This window comes from Malurus melanocephalus, unplaced genomic scaffold (assembly GCF_030028575.1).
Source record: "Malurus melanocephalus ecotype Western Australia unplaced genomic scaffold, MMel_1.1 scaffold_77, whole genome shotgun sequence".
Classification (NCBI taxonomy): Eukaryota; Metazoa; Chordata; class Aves; order Passeriformes; family Maluridae; genus Malurus; species Malurus melanocephalus.
This window is the reverse complement of record NW_026623309.1, coordinates 2,225,404-2,247,933: the sequence shown is the minus strand read 5'-3', so window position 1 is coordinate 2,247,933 and position 22,530 is coordinate 2,225,404. Positions and strand designations below refer to the sequence as shown.

General features: G+C 38.8%; 1 protein-coding gene across 3 annotated transcripts; it reads left to right on the top strand.

Annotated features, from left to right (window-relative positions):
- The first annotated feature begins 1,094 nt into the window (after nucleotides 1-1,094).
- Nucleotides 1,095-22,066, top strand: MARF1 (meiosis regulator and mRNA stability factor 1). 3 transcript variants are annotated; one of them, XM_057367325.1, is made up of 27 exons: nucleotides 1,095-1,323; nucleotides 2,922-3,068; nucleotides 3,393-3,590; nucleotides 4,599-4,773; nucleotides 5,140-5,366; nucleotides 5,756-5,873; nucleotides 6,578-6,750; nucleotides 7,503-7,937; nucleotides 8,451-8,620; nucleotides 8,727-8,888; nucleotides 9,110-9,299; nucleotides 9,997-10,175; nucleotides 11,068-11,148; nucleotides 11,490-11,726; nucleotides 12,474-12,593; nucleotides 12,915-13,090; nucleotides 13,311-13,531; nucleotides 14,132-14,274; nucleotides 14,964-15,097; nucleotides 15,617-15,819; nucleotides 16,278-16,505; nucleotides 17,072-17,302; nucleotides 17,409-17,621; nucleotides 18,356-18,416; nucleotides 18,513-18,653; nucleotides 19,146-19,316; nucleotides 19,448-22,065. In XM_057367325.1, exons 1-27 carry the CDS (start codon nucleotides 1,177-1,179, stop codon nucleotides 19,678-19,680), a joined length of 4,914 nt encoding a protein of 1,637 aa, XP_057223308.1. In that variant the 5' UTR covers nucleotides 1,095-1,176; the 3' UTR covers nucleotides 19,681-22,065. The 3 variants fall into 3 exon arrangements, with proteins under 3 accessions (XP_057223308.1, XP_057223306.1, XP_057223307.1); XM_057367323.1 differs by having other exon boundaries at nucleotides 2,922-3,590; nucleotides 19,448-22,066; XM_057367324.1 differs by having other exon boundaries at nucleotides 1,268-1,323; nucleotides 2,926-3,590.
- Nucleotides 22,067-22,530: the final 464 nt, after the last annotated feature.

The following is a 22,530-nucleotide window of genomic DNA, read 5'->3' as shown; positions in this document are numbered from 1 at the left end:
CCTCCCACAGCGCGGGGTGGCTGCGGCAGCAAAGGAGCGGCCCCGCGCTGCACGGCCCGTCCTGCGGCCGGAGCTGCGGCGGCCTCGGCCCGCGGGGGCCGGAGCCCGACAGCGCTCTGGGGCCGGTGGGGTGGTGGGGGGGGAAGGGTCGGGCTGGGAGCGCCCCGGGAGCCTCGGGACACACAGAGCGAAGTGATGGCATGTGTGGATAATGTAACTTTTCCGCTTTGCAGTTACCGTTTTAATTCCGAAATTAATCGGTGATATCACATTCAAAAGTAACATATTCTGGAGTTGTAGAACTCGATGAACTTGATACTGTGTGCAGCACAATTTTCAGTTACCTAGGAAGCCCGTAAATAAATATTTCTGCTATAAAAAAACCCTTMTTTTGAGGTTAAAAACAATGTAGAAGTGAATGGAGTGCTATGTAATGTGCTCTGTGGTTATTGTGTTTGTATTTCTTCAGGTTCTTTTATATTTAATCTAATGAATGTAGCCTGTAGTTAGAGAGTAAGAGATTACTTAGTTTTTCTGGTACTGTGTGACTGAACYTTAGGTTTCTTTGCTGCTATGTGGTTCTGTAAAGCTAAATTGRTGTGTGGTGGGGTAGCTTAAGGATTAGCAGGAGTATTTGTAAATTATTTTAATAATTTGAAGCTCTGTTTAAATGCTAAATACTGGGTGTTTTATACAGGTGTGTTATGTGCTGTTTTTTGTAGCCAGTGGAAAAACAATCAATATACAGCTCAACTTTTTTCAGCTGAGTTCAGTCACACCTGTTGTGTATTTGCTSTCGAGCTGTTCTTGCCTCCTGGCTWCTCTTTGTAGGAGAGTGCCCTGAAAGTCGGAGGGTTCTCTTTTATGTAAACACCTGKGTGACTCCAAATAATGCCATGGACTTCAAGGTGTTTCCCTCAGACTGGTTGTTCTGTGCTGCAGGTCACAAGGAACATTCCTGTATTAAAAAGGCCTTGGCCCTAGGCATCATTAAATTTAACATCAGTAATGCAGGTTCACTCATGGGGTGGTAGTGGAATCCTCAAGACCACCATGGTTTTGCTCTGTCTTGCCTTAAAAGTTATTTAAAGCATGCTTTTYTCTTTTCCTCTTAGCAGGTGGGAAGAATGAAAGGAAGGGGGGATGAAAGGATGTTGAACCTTTTTGTTTGGCTGTATGATGGAAGGAMACAGGACGGAGAACCTCTGCAATAGATCGTTGGGATGGCTTCAGAGACAAGAGAATGATGCTAAGCCATGGCTCTGGAAACTTTCTAATTGCTTTTCTGCTGCTGAGAAGGCTTTGCCTTGTGGTGCAAAAACGGTAATTTCTGCTTTTCCTAAGAGTACACCCCCCCCCAGTGTAGGGGGGTGGATGGCTGACTCCRGGGGGATTTCTGACTAAAGGGGGAGTGGGGAGGGAAGGAGGAGGAGGTGGCAGCAGTTACCAGGGTAAGTACAAAATCTGCTGCTGCCTTCAGTTGTGTTCACAGTGCTCACACCAGCCTTGGTGAGAACAGGCAAGATGCTTTGCTTGTCAGGSTTTACTCTCCACAGCTGTTTAGGATAATGAACTGGCTGCCTAAAAGTGGTGTAAGGAGCTTCTGGAAAGCTCTACCAGGTTATTGCTGAAGAGTTGAGTAGGGAGGTCATCTTCATTTATCTGCTTCCAGTTTATCTGTTTAGTTTGGAGGCAAATTTAGTTTGGTGGATTTTTTTTTTTATATAATAGTTGCAGCAGTTGTGGATACWGTTCTTCATAAATGTCTTGCTTTTTCCTTGTTTCCTTTTCTTTAAAAGTTCCTTATCTGTAATGTGCATAATTTTATACATTTAAGATATGAAGGGCTAAGGGTTAGAAGGAATCCTGCAACACAATTAGGTTAGGTTCTTAAGCAAGTGAACTCCAACTGTTAACTAACGCTCATTCATTCACATTYAATCTGGCTTTACYTAAAAGATAYAGGGGAAATGGATGAGCACATTGCWGTTCTCATGTGTTGGGGGTTAGGAAGGGAACTGCCATAAAATCTGGAATTTAATACATAAATCAGTTCCAGACAGATTTTTGGCTGAGTTTATATTCATGAGATGTGGCATCAATTACAGAGGAATGGTTTTCAAGTTGAGTAATCAATTATTCATTAATGTGTWGTAGGAAATGCATTAAATTCAATTTGGAAAATGAAAGTTGTTCAAAAGTTTTGAAGGAGTGCTCTGTGTATTTTACTTCTACTGACCTTGGCTGTTCTGTGCTTCTTCTAACTTTGCTTGGTTTTCACTGCTGTAAAAAAACCCTGCCTTTCTGTCTATGCCTTTGTCTGTGCATCTTGATATCTTAAATCAGAGTAGACAAGAACCACTTAGTTGTTCTGCAACTTTAGCCTCCTTTGCCATCTGCTATATCACCTGGTTGATGTAATTTCTAATTTTTTCATATGTTAGTTTTTTTAATACATTACTTTCAGAATTTTAATACAAATTTAAAATCTTTATTCAAACTAAAATACAATTATTTATGTATCTGCAGATTGTTATACTTTTTTACTTCACATCTGTCTGTGTTTGTTCTTACAAGAWATAAGGATCTCTCAGCCTTAGCCTGAGAGTTCTCTGCTTTTCAGATTCTCTTTTATCAACTCACTACTTTATGGTTTCTAGCTTTTTGAGTTTGTTGCTTCCAAAATCCACTGATACCAGTATACCCAAGGCTGGCACATGTGACTGGCATGGTTCTCTTAATATTTTTGTGTGTTGAGTCATAAAGACTGGTATGGTTCTCTTAATATTTTTGTGTGTTTGAGTAGTCATAAAGAAAGCACTTTTTAAACTAAAATTGTAGTAGTCTGAAAATGTATGCTTTATACCCTATTAAATTGTTTTATTCACGTACTAGAATGTAACTGAACTTTCATTTTCCAGAAAGATTACATGGAGAACAAGAAAGTTGCTCTAGAATTGAAGGATGCTTCATCTCCTCATGCTGGCTCTAAATTGTTTCCAGCAGTGCCACTTCCTGATGTTCATCCTCTTCAGCAACAGCAATTACAGCTTTCCCCTGGCCCCAAAGTAAGCTGCTGTGCTCATGGCTCTGACTCTTCTTGTACTCCACAAATGCATTGYGGTGGTGGTGGTGGTGGGAACCTGATTCACCCTGGCACAATATTAGACTCAAAAAGCACTGGGACGATAACTTGTCAAGTAGGGTCAGGATTTGCTTATCAGTCTGCCTCTTCACTGAAGACCCCTCCAGCTAGAAGCAATTTGGCCGGAATTTCCAGTGAGTTCCCTGGCATGTGCGTAGAAAACAGTGTATCTTCCTGTCAGCAYCTGGCCTGTTGTGGCAAGCTCCATTTCCAGCCCTGTCATGGTAACGTGCACAAACTGCATCAGTTCCCAGCCCTGCAGAGCTGCCCATCTCCTGGCTATTTCCCCTGTCCCGAGTTCACCGGTGGGGCCGCGGGGCACTTGGATGAGCACATGGCACAGTCGGAGCTGACGGCACGCGTGTGCGCCAACCCTCTGCACCTAAACGTGGCACCTCCMGTGTGTCTGAAGGGCTCTCACTACTGCAGTGACTGCTTGAGCAAGGTTTGTACACCCCACGTTTCTCTTCCTTACTGTGGTATTGGGTTGGTRTTGAAATTGTATAACTTGAGCAAAACACCAGCTTCTGTGGGTGCGGTTTGTATCTCTCTAGTTGGTGATGCACTGTCCAAATGTACCAGACAGCCTTTTTGAAGCTGGTCTCTTTTTTGAGGTAACATTCAGTGCAATAGGAAGASAAAAGAGCTATCACAACGTTCAGCTTACAGGGGATCTGTAATGTACTCAAGTGGAGTTTTAACTTCTTTCAAATCCAGTCATCTCTTCTTCACAGCTCCAATTAAACTGTTACATAGTAGGGACTCTGAGAAAAAGCTAACAACAGTTAAGATGTACCCTTGGGCAGCTGATCTGTAAAGAGCTATTTGTAAGTCAGGTGATATGTCTTACAATACCAGGATATTCTAGTCTTGGTTTGATTGGTGTTAGTTGATTGATGATAGGTGTTAGTTTGGCCTTCCCAAATTACTAATTTATACTTTTGTACCAATTTAGTAAAATTTAGARTTTGTTAGAACTGTGCTTGAATATTACTAGGAATATGCAGTAATGTACTCATTACTGTGGCAAGATGTGTTACTTAAACTTCTAAGCTTGAGCTTCCAGTGCAAGAGTAAAATGCAGTTTTAATGAGCTAAATGGTGAATTCAGTGTATTTGGAATTATYATCACACCTTGTACTCTTAATGTGCAGGTTTTACATGTGAGGTCTTTTTAAGAATACTTATTAGTATGTGTTCTTAAAGGTGGSATGTCTTGATATGTTGAATTTACTAGAATCTTTCCTTGCATTTGGGTATCTAAAGCTGAATGTCCTGGGATAGGAGGATGGAAGCTTCCTTCGTGCAGTGATGCAGTTTTTAATTAGCTTTGTAGGGTACCTCTGAGTTTGCATTTGTTGCACAAGGGAAACTARGATGCTTCTAGGATGGAATAGCATGTGTTAATACTGTATACTAAATGAACATGTATTCTGGAAAATTGTCCCAACAGCCAACCAGAAACAGCCTAGTTGATGCTGCTAAAATCTGGCCAAATATTCCTCCTCCAAGTGCACAGACTGCACCTGTTCCTATCCCAATCTGTAATGGCTGTGGAACCAAAGGAACAGGAAATGAGAAGAGTTTGATACTGGCAAGCAGCCTTGGCAAATCACCACAAAAATATGGTAAACCACATTTGTTTAAAACTTCCTTTAGTGGATGTTCTCCTTTCAAATACTGTTGCACAGCAAGAGTTATCTTAAACTGTACAATTATCTAGAAGCTTCTATAAAGTCACAGAAGACTAAATAGTAAAAAAAAATTTGTCTCTGTTTTGAAAATCCATAACTTGGTTTTGCATGCTTTTTGCATGTTTGGACTACTTAGCTAACTTATTGTATTGTTTGCATAGAGTTTTGAAAGTAAAACTGAATTTRCATTCCAGGGCATGTTGTTCATAAGGCTTCCCGTGTGCAAAGATTATAGTGTTCCAAGTTTAGCATTTTTGGTTTTTTGAGATAAAAATGAGCTGTGTTCTTACACCTGCACAGGGTCCCCCGAAGTTGCAATAGCAGGCCAAGTTCTGGAAAACTTGCCCCCCATTGGAGTCTTCTGGGATATTGAAAACTGCTCGGTTCCCACTGGCCGTTCAGCTATAGCAGTTGTGCAGAGGATTCGTGAGAAGTTTTTTAAAGGTCACAGAGAGGCAGAATTCATCTGTGTATGTGACATCAGTAAAGAAAATAAAGAAGTTATTCAGGAGCTGAACAACTGCCAGGTACTCAAACAAGCTTGGTGTTCTTGCATGAGAATTTGTGTACTTTGAGTGTGCCAGTAGTGATTCACATTCATTAAAGCTTTGTTTGCTTCTGTGGGTTAGTGCATCTTCAGTTTATGGATGGAGTCTCTAATGCTGATTWTTTTTTTCCCTTCCGTGATATTTTTTAAAACTGAATCTGCATTCCATTGTCTATAGATTACTGATTTAGCTTTAGGTTTTGTGTTCACAAGAGGATTTTTCTCACCCAGTAAAATGTGGTGGAGTTTTTGTGCTACCCTTTAAGCAAGAGCTTGTATTTTCATCTTTTTTTTTTTTTTAAGATTCAATAGAAGCAGGCCCAGTTCACTCTGAAGCTTTTTTCAGAGTATTTCTATGTATTTCCACAGGTGACCGTTGCACACATCAATGCTACAGCCAAGAATGCTGCTGATGACAAACTCAGACAGAGTCTGAGGAGATTTGCTGATACACACACTGCACCTGCCACTGTGGTACTTGTGTCAAGTAAGTGTTTGTGGTATTTAACTACAGTGCTGGCTTCAGTTCCTCTCTTCCATAGTGTTTTTGCATATAACACTATTTTGATTTCCAAGGGTGGTGTTTAGAATCAGCYTTAACTGAACTGCTGAGAAGTTCTTAATGCCAGTGGCAGCAAAGGAAAAGGAAGGGAGACAGTAAGATGAGAACTTGGCTCAGTTCAGTCACTTAKGATTTGATGCCTTTTTGAGTGTCAGTAGGTATGTGTGTGACTACTGTCTAAAGTTAGCTTCAGCAGGAAGCTCATAAATTAAAACTCATGGAGTTGAATTTATGGTCTGATCAAAATGTATTTGTTTTTAAATCTCGTAGCAGCATATTATATAGTTAAATCTCCAGTCCACTCAGCTGTTGAATTGCCATGTGTTTGCATTGGGTTTCTCCCTGAAACTAAGCAAATATTTGCTATAGAAATGTCCAGTACCAGTCCAGTGCCCTGCTGATGAATTGCTGCAAGCTGCTGTTAAAAGGAAGCCCTTGTCTTGAGAATGAATGCAAACTGCTGATTTAAATTGTCTGTTGAGAAGCCTTGTACCTGTTGGTGCTTTTTCATTGGAAACACTCAGTGTTAAATAGAACTTGTTGAGTGAGATTTGTGTGTTTGTTTCTTTAATCAGGTTTTTTAGATTTTACAAGTGTTTGCTTGCCTATTTTATTTTTTCCCCCTCTAGCGGATGTAAACTTTGCTTTGGAGCTGAGTGACCTGAGACATCGACATGGTTTCCGAATAATTTTGGTGCATAAAAACCAAGCTTCAGAAGCTCTTTTACATCATGCTCATGAGCTTATTTGTTTTGAAGAGTTTATTTCAGACTTGCCACCAAGGTTACCACTGAAAATGCCGGTAAAATTTTYAATTCTTGATGCAACAGGCATTTCCAAGTGTCAAATTCCAGGGTTTTTTTTTTTTAATTTAGGAGGAGAGCAGCCTGAAAATTACGTATGTGTTAGTTATGATGGGGGATARCATCTGTTGTGTACTTGGCCACTGTCTGTATTTTGGTTGCTACCATGTGAATGTTTACATTCTGCTTTAAGGCAGAAAGAATGAGATYATAAATGAGAAAGTAAAACAGCAAGGTCTCATCCACATCAGTGTCTTACCAGATAATGCACAACTAAGTTCTTATCCAAACTTTCTGCAAGGTACACTAAGATATTTTAGTGATGCTTTTTTAAGTTTGGAGTGATTGTGTCTAGTCTTGGATTTTATGATATGAATATGTTGTGTTGTCTTCGTACACTACTCATGACTTTTTCTTGGAAATAACATCCTGACTTACGTTTTCACATGCATGTATAGGATATATAGGTTATTGGGTGGTTAATGATGGTATTTTTTCATCTGGAGAGTTGATCAGGTGTTGATCAGGGATTTTAGTCTAATCCAGCTTTAAATTAAGTTGGAGATGGAAGTTTGAAGAACTCCCTTGATATGATAGTTTTCCAAACAAATTGAGTATTGCTAAAGGAATGACTTGGTGATGGGATGAGGGTGATGGGAGCGCGGCATAGTCACCAGAATCCGTGTTAAAACTACTGGTTTTGAATCAGAGGGTGTTCTGACATCATCAAACTGCATCTTCCTTGTAACAGGCTTGCCATACGCTGTTATATGTCTATAATCTGCCAACAAACAGAGACAGCAAAAGCGTCAGTAACCGCCTGAGGCGTTTGTCAGACAACTGTGGAGGGAAGGTGCTGAGCATTTCTGGAAGCAGYGCAATTCTCCGCTTCCTAAACCAGGAAAGTGCGGAACGGGCTCGGAARCGAATGGAAAATGAAGATGTTTTTGGTAACAGGATTGTAGTGTCTTTTACTCCCAAAAACAAAGAACTTAGTGAAACAAAAAGCTCCAGCTTTGTGGGAACTGAGAAGGTCAAGTCTCCCAAAAAAATCAACAAGAACACGAAGCTGTGCCTCCTCAACAAAGACTCAAATGATCAGTCTGCTGGTACCAAAGGTTCTGCTGGGAGAGGATTCCAGATTCATGGGTCTATTGTCAAACCCACAAATGTCAAAAGTTTACAGGTACTCTTGTTCTTCCTTGTTCATATTCTTGCTTTTCCCTGTGTTCTGAGRATTGCTTGTTACAGCTTTATCAGTCCTGTTAAATGAATAACTGTTGTGTGGTGATATTTCTGAATKAGTGCTATGTTCATCTGCTTGAAAAGCAGGCAATTAATTTGAGGGTTGTTGTTCTCCCTCCCTGCCACATTTTTCTCCATTTGGAAATACTGCTGGTACTTGCTTCAGAATTCTAGCTACTTTTGGCTTTTGCACTGGTGATTAGTAACARCATCTAGAGTGATCCATTTTGCCAGGTTTAAGGAGAAGTAGGSTTAGCTCTACTGTGTGGCAAAACATTTCAACTAATTGACAGTCTACTGTCTTCTGCCAAAAAAAAATCAAAGTTCCTTGTTACAAAATACCAGTGAAAATGCGATTAACGAAAAAGTTGTCATCTAGCCTTCCATCAGAAAGAAAGCCTCTGGCAAGAGATGTCTGGTGCTTAAATGCTGACTTTTTATCTGTTTCATATAGGAGCTGTGCCGCCTTGAATCAAAGAACATCAATAGAAACACTGAAAATCAGCAAGAACGTTTAAGAGAACAAATTCCTTCTCCTCAGAGTAACTCTAATGCTGCAATTTCTGTGTCTCTGGCAACCAAAAAAATGGGAGCAGGAGAATCATCCTCCAAAAATAGTCAGAAGTATGTTTCAAAATTAAACGTGTTGATGTCAGTTACCAATTTTTTTAATGTAAATTCTGCAACATGCTTTTTTTTTTTTCTTTTTCTCATACATGTTTGTAAATAGAAAAGAGACCTCTGCTTCCAGGAGCATTACCAATTCCCCTGTAGATAAAAAAGATAAAGATGARACTGTATTTCAGGTCAGCTATCCTTCTGCTTTCAGTAAGTTGACGGCCTCAAGACAACTCAGTCCTTTACTCATGTCTCAGAGTTGCTGGTCATCTCGGTAAGTGTGTCTGTCTGCCTTGGGAGGGGAAGTGAGGCTTCACCAATATGTACATTGATTATTCAAAGCTGATTTGCTTGTGCTGCAATTTGTTTTGCCTGCATACAAGTGCTGGGAATATCACTACTGTATTTATGCTGTGTCTGTTATCTGATTTTGACATGTATATGTGTCAGAATTCTGCACTTACTTCAGCTCATGAATGTTTTCATTTTACCCAGGAGTATGTCTCCCAACCTTTCAAATAGATCATCTCCACTCACATTTAATGTCATGAACCATACCAGTGGTACAGACTGCTCTGATCCTTTTGCAAATGGTGCCGACATTCAGATCAGCAACATAGATTACAGATTGTCCAGAAAAGAGTTGCAGCAAACTTTACAGGAAGTCTTCTCTAGACATGGCAAGGTAAAGGCTCAAATTTTTTTATTAAATGTGCTTTTTAAATATTCCCTGTTTATGTATTTAGGGACATGTTTGTGGTCTAGCTTCAGATGAGCAGAAATAGTTATAGGAGCAGGATTTTTAAGCCTTGTTAAAAGGATGGCTTGTGGGGTTCTTTTTTTCTTTAAAAAGAAGACCAGATAACCACTTGTACTAGGGTTTTAATTTGTGTGTGGTCTTCTGGTATTCTGAAGTTTGGTATATAAAATTCTTACTAAGTGGCTCATTAGTATTTAGGGATGAGACTTCAAGCTTTAACAGGATAACCTTTTYAAGCCTGTAAAGCTGAATTCCTAATGTCATCTTAACAATCACAGTAAAAACTGTTTTGAATCAGAAGGGATCAAAAGCAGGGGGAATGTGAATTGGTAAAAAGCAATTATGGACGGTGARGTCAGTGGTCCTATTTCTGTCAGATCTGTGGATGACATTTTTCTGGCATAATCTTTACATGGGAAGAAGATGCTTGTGTTAATGAAATACCATGGGCTTGCCTTAGTCCAGGATGAGGGTTCTTGGCTCTTGTTTGCATTGCCCTGATGGCTGTGGTTCATCATATTCCCTTCCCTTTTGTGTTGTATTTGGCTCTTGGCCAGATCAAGACTGTGCTTGCCTTGGGTTAATTTTGGTGTAAATGTATGAGGTGTTTTCTTCCTCTCAGGTAAAAAGTGTGGAGCTCAGTCCTCACACAGACTACCAGCTGAAGGCTATGGTTCAGATGGAAAATCTGCAAGAAGCCATCAGTGCCATCAACAGTCTGCACAGATACAAAATTGGCAGTAAGAGGATCCAGGTCTCATTAGCAACGGGAGCTGCTAGTAAATCACTCTCCCTACTTAGGTAATAAGCACTTTGGCATCTTCTTAATTGTCCTAGCATGTATTAGTAGCTGAGAGATGATTTAAAATACTGATTAAAGGGATTATAGGGAAGTAAAATAAAATCTGCTGTATGACCTGATGATTGTGTTAAATACAGCTAGGCTGATTTTCAGTTTAGCATTTCTGCACTGCTTATATTTTAAATTGTATCTGAAGACACTAGATCTCTGTTTAATAGGGTTGAATAACTGTACTACTCTTCTTGCATCATATTAATATACCTTTAACTTAATTTGTGCAGCTTTGTTAATATTACACTGGGCACCTTTTTCTTTCTTCCCAGAAAGTGTGTWGGAATTTCCTTTTTGAGGGTGGGTACACAGTTGGACAGAATTTTCTACATGCAGTATGRTACAACTTGAGTGCTGATGCTAGTGACAATACAAGTTTGGGGTTTTTTCTTACTGAAAGCATTAAGAAAAAGGTTGTTATCATTTATTCACAGAATTAAACTAGTGCTTGGACTGTAGAGTATTCTACAATTATGTACCACTTGCCATTGTATAATTGACAGCTTTATTTCATTCTTGCCTGTTCAAAGTTTGTAATGTAGTGACCAGGCTGTAACTTTTAATGCTGCAGCTTTGATGTTACATTTTATACATGCTCAAATCTTACCACCACCTATGAAAGATGCAACTGCACCAGAGACATGACCTGATGAATTAGCAGAAATGTTGCTACTTGCACTCYGTGATCTAAAATAACTTTTATAGTACCAGAATGGAAGGCAATGCAATTTGTCTTGTTTTTTTTAATAGTTCATAAACTGTAAATAGCTCACTAAATTAGGCTGGAGTCTAATAACACCAGATTAATTTGGTGCTAATGCTGCAGAACTTCTCTTACAGCTCAGAAGTAATGTCCATTCTGCAGGATGCACCTGCTTGTTGCTTGCCTGTGTTCAAATTCACAGAAATCTATGAAAAGAAGTAAGTTTCCACTTGTTTCCCCTCCAGTGCTTCTAAAAAGAATCTGATCATGTATGGTTGTTTGCAATAATTTATAGAGAGTAGTAGAATGGAGAGTTATGAATTTTTATTGTTAAGTGTTGCAGCATGTTTTGTATCCAGAGGAATAATGGCAAAACTGGCCTTTTTTAGAGGGTTCTACTTTCAGTATTTTGATTATTTGTTTTGAATAGGTCAGTTACCTTAATATCTTACATAGAATAGTTTCTAGCATGTTCCTGTTTATTAAACAAAAAAGGCAGATTACAGTATTGCTTTACCTGTGTTTCTAAAGTGCATTTATTTCCATCTTTCTCTTTTAGATTTGGCCGTAAGTTGATTGTCTCAGACTTGTATAAACTCACAGACACCGTGGCAATCCGTGACCAGGGCAGTGGGAGGCTCGTGTGCCTCCTGCCCAGCAGCCAAGCCAGGCAGAGTCCCTTGGGATCTTCACAGTCACATGATGGCTCCTCAGCAAACTGTAGTCCAATCATATTTGAAGAGTTGGAATATCACGAGCCTGTTTGTAAGCAGCATTGCCTGAATAAAGACTTTATGTAAGCTGTGTATAAAATACTATCAATCTTACCAAATATTTGAACAGCATTTATCGTGTACAGGTATATTAAAGTTGAGGTGTATATTCTCATAGTGTGCTCTAGTCACTGTTCATATGTTTGCAAGAATAAGTCAGGCAGAAAATAAAGTGGTGGGCAATTAATTTTCTGAGGAGCTCTCATGGGTTAGTGTGTAGAGGTAAGATGATTGTGTTCTAGCACAGCTGCCAGGATTGAGCACCTCTTTAATGGAAGCTGGAAGATAACCAGAAGAATGCAGGTTATACTACTAGAGTTTTCTATTACCTGAATTTTATTACGTAATTGTAGCTGATGATTATTTTTTCTGTCCTCCAGCTACATTTAGCAAGTGATTCAGAATGAGCTGAAGTTTTCCTGAAGCTGTGTATTAAGCTTTTTGTTTAATTTGGCAGCTGCCAGGTTGTGCTACTAGAGCAGTTATGTGTTCATTGTTAACTGCTATATGCTGCTTAAATTTAGTTTGAAAGTTTTAATAGGTCATAGAAATGTGGTCTTCTAAATGCTATTTCTGGAAATTTGGTGTATTGCTTTTGGGGGGAGAAAAAAGGATGAAAGCTGCTTGTGACTGTATGCAGTGCTATTGTCACTAGTAGCAGAATATTATATGCATTTAATATAATGTCTACCATCTATGTGAGGACAGATGAAATATGTTAAAGCTGTGTGTAGAGCAAGCATAGAAACTTGAGCCTCTTGTTTTTGCAGGGAACACGAATTTGATCCAGATTCTTACAGAATTCCCTTTGTGGTTTTGTCTCTGAAGACATTTGCTCCCCAAGTTCACAGTCTTCTACAGACACATGAGGGTACTGTGCCTTTGCTAAGGTGAAGTATTTTAATTTGTCTTTTCAGTRAAGTCTGGTTGAAGACAAAACTTTATGGAAATTACCTGTTGTATATCAACTCAGTTCTTAYATAATGTTATCCTTTACAGCAAACGAATGCACTATGAAGTGCAGTTTTTAAATTCTTGTTTAGTAAAAAAAGCACACTTACTTAAAATATGCATTTTATGAAAATTTCTGTAATGTGTTGGTAAGTTGTTGAAATCTCTTGCTCATGATGTGTCTCAAAATAATTATATTTTTAGGACAATTGTTATAGTGTAATTTTAGATTATAATGGAAGCTTTCTTTTCTTCCCAAGTTTTCCTGATTGTTACATGTCAGAGTTCAATGACCTTGAAGTGGTGCCAGAAGGCCAAGGTGGTGTTCCTTTAGAACATCTGATTACYTGTGTTCCTGGAGTTAACATTGCCACTGCCCAAAATGGCATTAAAGTTATCAAATGGATCCATAACAAACCACCACCTCCAACTGCAGGTAAATGTTCCTGCTTAAAACCTTTTCTCTGAACTGAAGTTTTTCATGCTAAGTAATTAACCTGTATAGTTGTTTAACTTTTTATAAGGAGAAGCTTTCAACTTGAATGCATAAAGTTCTTAGGAATGGAAGCTATTGTAAAGGGGGAAATAAGTCAAATTCAGTGTTTAGTGGAATAATATTAGTGGAAGGTTGAGGAATATGGTTTGTTTGTTTGTAGATCCTTGGCTTCTGCGTTCCAAGAGCCCTGTAGGTAACCCCCARCTCATCCAGTTCAGTCGAGAAGTGATAGATCTGCTCAAAAGCCAACCATCCTGTGTCATCCCTGTCAGCAAATTCATCCCAACCTACCATCACCACTTTGCAAAGCAATGCCGAGTGTCTGACTATGGCTATTCCAAATTAATGGAGCTGCTGGARGCAGTGCCTCATGTGCTGCAGGTGAGTGATGTGGGACTGGCMATTTTCACCTGGGGAATTGTAGCTGCAGCCATCTGAATTACTGGTGCTGTTATAGAATATGTGCTGGGCAATTACCTCCTGCCCCTTGAAAGAGATGATTCACTGAACCTTGGTGTGTTCATCTTTGAGCTGTTTCTGTGCCTGCTCTTTATAAACAACTATGGCTGGTGCTTGGGTAAAAGTTTTTAATTGTGCGGTGAATCATGAGAACACTGCAAATGCTGAGAGCTCATGAGTTGGGCTGAGATGTGTRGCCTGTGGCTTGAAGGGATTTCTGTGAGAAGTAAGTCATGTGCCCTGTGGTGAAATTAGCATGCAACTTGGAGCAGCAGTTGGTTGCAGAATTTTTAAACAGCCAATACAAATGTTCAGAAGTTGCAATAGCACTCATGGATGAAGCATTTAATTTCTTGAGGGGATRTTTCTTGGTACAGAAAGTGGGTGGCTTCATGAGGCTGCTGTTCCAAACACTGTCTCTATTATATTCTTAATTTCAAGACTACCTATGCTAACACTGGCTTTTGGATATCTTTTACTGAGGATGTTGTGTGTGAGTGACCAAATTCAATTTTGTTTCAGATTCTTGGCATGGGGTCCAAACGCTTATTAACTCTCACACACAGAGCTCAAGTGAAGCGCTTTACTCAAGATTTACTGAAGCTGCTCAAATCCCAGGCCAGTAAGCAGGTTATTGTGAGGGAATTCCTGCAGGCTTATCACTGGTAAGTTATTCTTAATGAAACAAGAGCAACTGTGCAGGGCATGTCTATTAATGGTTATTTTAATACCTAGTGCAAGAGGAGTCTGCACTTAAAATCTTAACACAAAACTGTGGCAGCTGTATTGCCTTTTCATTGTGATGTTGAAGTTTACACTTCCAGTGAGAGTAAAACTTAAAAGATCTCTGCCATACTTTACTCCTTTCTTTAGTATTTTAGGTTCATTTGACTTCATTGGGATTGGAAACAGGTTATTATATTTCATTTTAATACATTACATAGTACTGGGAAGCTTTATGCATTGATTTCCAGGAGATGGTCTCTGCCTTCTCTTGAGACCTGTTGTTTAAGAGAGTGTATGGCTGTAACTGTTAAACAAACACAGACTCTCAGAAGTGTAGGCATCTGGAGCTGYATACACAGCACAATTACATCTTTCCTAAAGCACTTAAATCCACCATACAGCTCTTGTGATATTGAGTTTTCACATGACAGTAGATCTTACTTCTCTGGTCAGAACAGATTTCTAGRTTCCCCCTTGGTTTCTCAGGCTGGTTTTATTGCCAGTATGAAAGTTATCCTTATGTTCTTTAGGATTTGAGGCTTACTTTCTCAGCTCTCAAGAAATGTATTTTGTGCCTACATAGCATGCATTAATGCTTTACTGCACTCAATTTTTAAAAAAATTTCAGGTGTTTCTCTAAGGATTGGGATGTTACTGAGTATGGAGTGTGTGAACTGGCTGATATTATATCAGAAATTCCAGATACAACCATTTGTTTGTCACAGCAAGACAATGAAATGGTAATTTGTATTCCCAAAAGAGGTATGTCTACAAATACTGTTTCTAAATAGATTGTTCTTTGACTATTCTAAAGCTGTAGTAACGCAAATGTGTGGGAGTGACTTGATTTTTTTTTATGATTGTGTTTCTGCCTTTGTAACTAAGTTGCTAAGTTCTAGCAAATCAAAAATGTCATATTCTGAGCACTTACAAGAGAACAGACAGGAAAACAGGTGGCAAAAACCATAAAATAGCATTTCTACTTCTTCATGTAGTTGTGCTTTCTGCAAAATGATTCGAGTGGATTGTTTCCACACAGATAAAAACTCTTAACATATTTGGCTATTTAAAACGTTCTGAAGTGCTGATCACCTGACTATTTTGGACTTCTAAACATGTAGGCCTAGTAAAAGTCTTGGTGATAGATGAAAATAGTGACTTGGCATATATGATTAGTCTAAAAACCAGCCGCTGTTTTCTTATTACATTCTGTTGCATTTTGTGAGTGTGTTGGSATGTAGCTCTTGCTTTGTTGTTTTTTCTTTTTCTTTTTAACTTTAGAACGTACCCAAGAGGAAATTGAAAGAACCAAGCAGTTTTCCAAGGAGGTGGTGGATCTACTGCGGCATCAGCCCCATTTTCGAATGCCCTTCAATAAATTTATTCCTTGTTACCACCACCACTTCGGRCGTCAGTGCAAACTCGCTTACTATGGGTTTACAAAACTACTTGAACTCTTTGAAGCCATACCAGATGTCTTACTTGTAAGTTCTAAAGTCATAAGTTGGACTAAACTGTTTTTCTGGAATGTATACAACTGTTTCAGCAGGAATTATATTTCTCATAAACTTTGCAGGTGCAGTTTGTAACTCCTTGTAAAGTTTAGACAGCTGTATTTAAGAAAATATTTTATTAATGCTGTTTTGGTAAAACGTTCCATGTTTTGAGCACATTCAGGAGGCTGTTTGTTAACAAATTCAAACAAAATTCAATGCCTCAAAATTACAGCTTAGTTTCATTAAAGTTGTGTTCAATTTGCTTTACGAAAGTTAACCATTCAGCTGCTGGTTTTGTTGTGTTTTGGAAGTTACTTGGTTTTGCTTGCTGTATAAAGAGCTTTTGAGGGGGCTCAGCCCTGGTACATTGCAAATGCCTGCCTGCAGGCACTGAGTTTCAGGATTGATGGAGTCTGAGTGAACAWAGTGTCACTTCTGTCCTGTAGGTACTGGAATGTGGGGAGGAGAAGATTCTCACCCTGACAGAGGTGGAGCAGGTGAAGGCAGTGGCTGCCCAGTTTGTGAAGCTGCTGCGGGCACAGAAGGACAATTCCCTGCTGCTGGCAGATCTGCTGCCCGAGTACAGCAAAACCTTCGGCTACGCCYTGCGCCTGCACGACTTCGATGTCAGCTCCGTGCCAGCCCTCATGCAGAAACTCTGCCACGTTGTAAAGGTAACCTTTTATCTGTGTCAGTTATCCCTCAGGAAGGTGTGTGAGGTCGTGTTAAGGGGTTTTCTGGCTCATGACATAGCTCACTATGCATTATGAAATGTTTCTGGAGTACAGCATTAGGTCAAGAAGGGAAACTCTGAAAAATTTTAAAAGTAGTTTCTGTACTCTTAAAATGTTCTTTATTCTTCTGTACCTTTCAGCTTTCTCTGGGAGTACTCATGTTTATTTAGCAAATCATAAATAGAAGGTTTTATCACAAACAAATTGTTTTTCTGCTCTCCTGACTTCTAACTTAGCAGCTGGTGTTAGGCTGGAGCTCAGTCAGGTCCAGCTGGCTTGTAAAAAGGAGTAAAATCATAACTAGCAGTGGATAGAAACTGCTGCACAGCTGTATAGATCTTGTACATTTAAAGTAAATATTTCCATGTAAYAAGCTGTTGGGTTCTGTGTACTTTTGGCTAAGGAATATCAGATACAGCTGTGCTCAAACAAGTCCCAGCTACACATCTTACTTTAAAATTAGTCTCTTCTGTATCCCTAACTTCTTTCCCAATTAACCTTTCTAGGTGGTTGACACAGAATCTGGCAAGCAAATTCAGCTGATAAATAGAAAATCCCTGCGGAGTCTGACTGCCCAGTTGCTGGTCTTGCTGATGTCCTGGGATGGAACGTCGAGTCTCTCTGTTGAACAGCTTAAGCGACATTATGAATCAGTCCATGGTACTTCACTTAATCCATGTGAATATGGTTTTATGACCTTAACTGAACTGCTGAAGAGTCTGCCTTACTTGGTTGAGGTGTGTAACAAGCCTTTCTGATGTTTGAAAAGCCATTGTATCTACAGGCTGCAGAAGTATGCACTCTAATTCTTCCTCTTTTCTTTTTTTTYTYWTTTTCTGATAGGTTTTTACCAACGGTGCAGCAGAAGAATATGTCAAGCTTACAAATCTGTACATGTTTGCAAAGAATGTGAGGTCCTTACTTCACACCTACCATTATCAGCAAATTTTTCTTCACGAGTTCCCAGTAGCATACAGCAAATACACAGGAGAAGTGCTGCAGCCTAAAGCATATGGCTGCAATAATTTAGAAGAGCTCTTGGGAGCAATTCCACAGGTTTGAAGAATATTCAGTTTTGCACAATTACATTGAGAYTTCTTTGTGGATTGAAAGTTGTTATACAACCACAGTTTTCAGTTAATTGGGCTGAATTAGTGCAATAATTATCTTCTCCAGGGAAACTATACTAYTTGTATTTTTAATAAGCTTCTGAGAAATCTGGAAAAGGAAAATAAACCAGCATGTGTTTTGGTCAAATTTTGCTTAAGAACTGTTCCTAGTAAGGCCGTAAACATCCCTGGCATCTGAGTGAGAGAATTGATTTTCTGTCTGTGTGAATGGATGGTTGTACAGTACTGAACCTTTATTTTGATCTGAGTGCATTATTGCATTTGGGAGTGAAGAATTCTGGGACCTTGTCAGAAGTGCCATGTTCTTGTCATCCACATATCCTAAGTGCTCTGAGATAATTTTGTGACCTAGTTTGTGGCTATAATATTTCCTTTRAGCAAGTCAATCTTTCTGAAGGGTGACAAAATGGAATTTTCCAGCTCCATGTTTAAGCATTTAGTTTCATTAATGTATGTTTAGTATACTTYCTGGCACTATGGTTTGCCTTTGGTATCAATTACTTTGAGCCTTTYCTTGGGCAGTGTAGTACAAATCTGCAGTGTGATTTAGTTTCCTGTTGGAAATTGTGTCAGTACAAAGTAGGTGGAAGGCAGTGAGCAAATGCTTTGAGCTCTGAGCTTAGCAAGTRCTGATGTTCAATTCTGCTTTCTTCTCCATAGGTGGTCTGGATTAAAGGACATGGCCATAAGAGAATTGTAGTCCTGAAGAATGATATGAAAAGTAAGCCAGTTCAATTTTGAGCAATATCTTAGCTTTATTTTTTCTTTTTAAGATGCAACTTGAGTAAACTAACCAAATTATCTTGCCTTTTTGTAGCTCGATTTAGCTCACCTAGTTTTCCCCCTGCTGATCATGTAGATGACCATGGAAATCAACTTGCTGATAATAATGGACATGTTATGGAGACCCAAGGATCCACTTCATCAATGGAACTAAATCTAGGAAGGCCTAGCAATGGTAATGCAAAATGGATTTATATAAACAGTTTATCTTAGGGGAAATAAGCAGAGTAATTGAAGCAGCATGGRGAAAAGTGAGTTAGTAGATCTGAATTTGTGTAAATATGTATTATGGCTTGARAGCTTGTTGAACTTGTCTGAGTTTGTAGTTAAGCCTGTGTCCTGAGCTGCCAGTGTATATATGTGTGTATCTATAGCTGCTGCAAATTTAAATTTATAGGCATAAAGCTAATGAGAGAGGGTGGTCAGCAGTGGCTTCTGCTAGCAGTGTCTCCTGTATTCTGATGAGAATTTAGTTAGATGCTCTTGATGTAGCAAAAGAATCTGAGGTTAGTTAGCATTAATTAAATTAGCTTGATACTAGTATTTCAAATAGTGCATAGTTCTCAAATCCTCAGATTTACAGCTGGAGATTTCAGGTTACAGCTCTGAAACAGTGACACCTTTACAGCTTACMGATACTCTGAAAGATGATCCCTTCTTTTCATAGGCTCTAATCAAACAGAGCAAGAACTCCTTTGCCTCACCAACACATCTCCTGTTGACCTCCTGTGTGAGCCAGTTCCTTCCTGCCTGCCATCCCCCCAGCTCAGACCTGATCCCGTGGTTCTTGAGTCTGCAGACCTCATTCAGTTTGAGGAACGACCTGCACCCCTCCCAGGTAAGAGTCTGCTTCCTGTCTTGCTTCAAATCAGGCTGATGAGTTCTTTTCAAGTATTTTATTGCTTAATATAAGAGAAATGTTCCTTTTTACAAGAGCAGAGMATCAGTAAACTGTCTTATTTATTTTAGAGATAATGATTTTAACGGAAGAAGAAAAACAAAGAATTGTTACCACAGCTCAAGAAAAGTTGATCTCTGGTTCTGTGGTACCTGACACCACAGAGAATGCTTCAGTGCCTCCCTGTCAGTCCTCTGAAACCCAAGTAAACAAAGAAGCAACCGACAGCCCAGCCAAAAAGCAACACAAAAACAAGGTCAAATTGGCAGCAAACTTCTCACTTGCACCTGTAACCAAGCTTTAACTCTTTCTTTTTAGTGTGAAAGACAAATACCTATGGACTGTGCACAAAGTAAAGCTGTTTGCTAGCCCATGTGTATTTTAATGAAAAATCTAGGTGAATAATTTGTATTTAATGTRTTCTGTGAAAATTTTGTTCCTCTTACACTGAACACAGCTGTTAGCAGAGCAGATTTTTTTCTATTATTTTGAAAAAAWATCTGGCATTTGTTAAATTATTCTTGAATTTTACAGTTTTTCATAAATGTGTTCAGTAAAAGCAAAATATTAATTCAACAGAAATGGAACAGATTTTATTTTCTTCAAGCCTTGTTGGTGATGTAATCATACATGTAGCATATTGTATTCTATAGGCTGTTGCTTACTGGTATTGTTTCAGACAGTATTAATGAAATGCATGATTTGTCTTTCAAAAGCCTGTTGAGAAATTTTAACTCGCTGACCTGAAATGACAAGAGTGAGGGGAGCTGATTGTCCTCCAGAGGAGAAACTTGTTCTCTGACCTTTCAGATGACTTGTAACTGCATTGGAAATTCTTGTCTAAAGGTGTCTGTAGAAAATTATGGGGTCTGTTTTAAATTTTTTTTTTTTTTGCTATAGCTTTCAGTTCCATTTAGGAGCTTTCTAGGACACTGATGCTTTAAGCTTCCCWCTTATATTTAGTTTGGCATGGGTTTGGTTAAGGGAAAGACTGTCTTGATGTCATTAGTTCGAGATACAGACACACACATTTTCATTGTGTCTAGAGTGAAGTTAGGAAGATTCTGATATTTCTGAAATATGCATTTGATGCATAAATTACAGATAATGGAGCAGGTGTTGTTTAAATGGTTTGTGACGGAAGGGATCGATGCTATTTCCACCTGTAAGGAAAGTTCTAGCTACATGTGGAAATGCTAAGGTTGTTCTTCTTAACCTTGTTTTCTATTTTTAAGCACGTTCAGTAAATGGGAAGCTCGTCCTTCTTGCACTGTCTTTTAGCTGTGTCTGTTTTTATTCTAAGACTTACTCCTAGTGTTGGAAGCTTTTTGAATTTGTGGTATCTTGTGTTGGCTTTTGCAAGGGCCAGCTTTGGGAGAGAGGCTATGTCAGTGGATGACCTTAACTCTAGTTAGCAGAACTGTCCAGTGTGTGAGACTTTATACCCATTCTGGGTAACCATGGCATTTACAATGGGTTGTATTTGCCAGGCAGCAAATCAATTGCTTGTAGTATTGAAAGAACCTATACTAGAAGTTTTCCACTGGCCAACTGATTTTTTTTTTTTAGATGGATTCTATTGTAATATGCAAGAGTTGGAACACAGGCTCTAATTTTTCAGCCAGCAGCAGGAAATGCCACTGAATAATGGCTATAGACAGAATTTTACTAGTCAGATTTTGTTATAAAATCTTTTATATTTAGGCAAGTAGTACCAGTAGTGAGTTTATAGCCATTGTAAGTGCAAAGAAACACTGGGAAGTTTTTCTGAGCATTATGGCACACTATCTTGAGTCCATAGTAAACCTCTACAGACATACTGCTATAGAAAAAGAAATTTAGAAGTAAGCTTTCTTGGAATGTTTTTAATGAGTTAAATGCAAGAAAATCTGCTTTCACCTTAACTTTGATAAGGTTGACAGTGATCAGTCTAGATCTTTCTTTCAGAAGAGYATGCATTGGAGAAGAGAGCAGCCTGAAATTGTATTTTCATGAGATGCAGCTACAAGTCATTTGGAGTATTAAAGAAAACCAGGTTTTTGCTTCAGAGGAAAATATGGTATTTATCCAAGTAAGTGTGGTGGTTATACCACAGGTGGAGGTCAGCATATCTTATCTGGATTCATGTGTGATTCTGCTGAAATTGCTGTTTGAAAGTAATAGAATAATACTTTTGAGAAGTTGTGTTCATAGTGTAACAAAATAGCTAATTGAATTGCAATATATTTTTTTATCSAAAGGGTTAAATGAATGATGTGACTTACAGATTTAAAAGCATTGCAACCATGAAATTCTTTAATTTAGCAAATAAGTGTACTACTTCAGATTCATGTTYGTTTAAAAGAAAAAAAATGTCACTGAAGCCCTCAATTTATGCACTATTTTTTTTTCTTGGAATGGGAGAGAGAAGAAAGACTTCTTTTCTTAGCTGTCTACTTTATTTGGACACTTTCTTTTGTGGCTCAAGTGCTGTTTTGTGTGTTGGGACCAAACAGTTGTCAATAAAATTTTCAAGCAAGCATAACTCTTGTCCTTGTCTGGAAAAAAAAAACCCAACCTGCCCTAGAGCACTCAGCTTGCTGTGTCATGTTAAATTTAATTCTTGAGACAGAAGAGAGAACTAAAATTTGGGGTTTAGTGAAGACCAAAGAAACACCRTAAATTCTGGAGAATGAGGCTTTTCCTAGTTTTTGTGATTGAGCTGTTTTCAGATGTGCTCAGTGTCTCAAACTGCTTTTCCTACAACGTGATGTGTAGGGTTTATTTTGAAAAGGATTGTACTATTTATGAGCCTGAAGAGAAAAATGGAGAAAGGAGTGTAAATTCAGCAGCTGGATGTCAGGTGTTCCTCCTCAGTGTCTCCCTTTGAGATGCTAAAGTAGTTTTAAATAACATTATGTGAACATTAATAAAGTTAATTAGTCAGTTTAGAGTTATAATAGCTTTGTTTTCTAGYRTGCTGAAAATGGCAATTTTCCAGGAACTACATATCTGGCAGGTTTCTTTCACTGGAATGTTTTGAAATTCAGAATCTTAACATGCTCCTGACTTGCTCTTTTTTTTTTTTTTTTTTTGAGGGGGTTGGTTGGTTTGTTTTTTGGTTTTTGTTTTGTGACATCCTCCCTTAACTGTGGAGTCTGCTGGAGCAAATGTC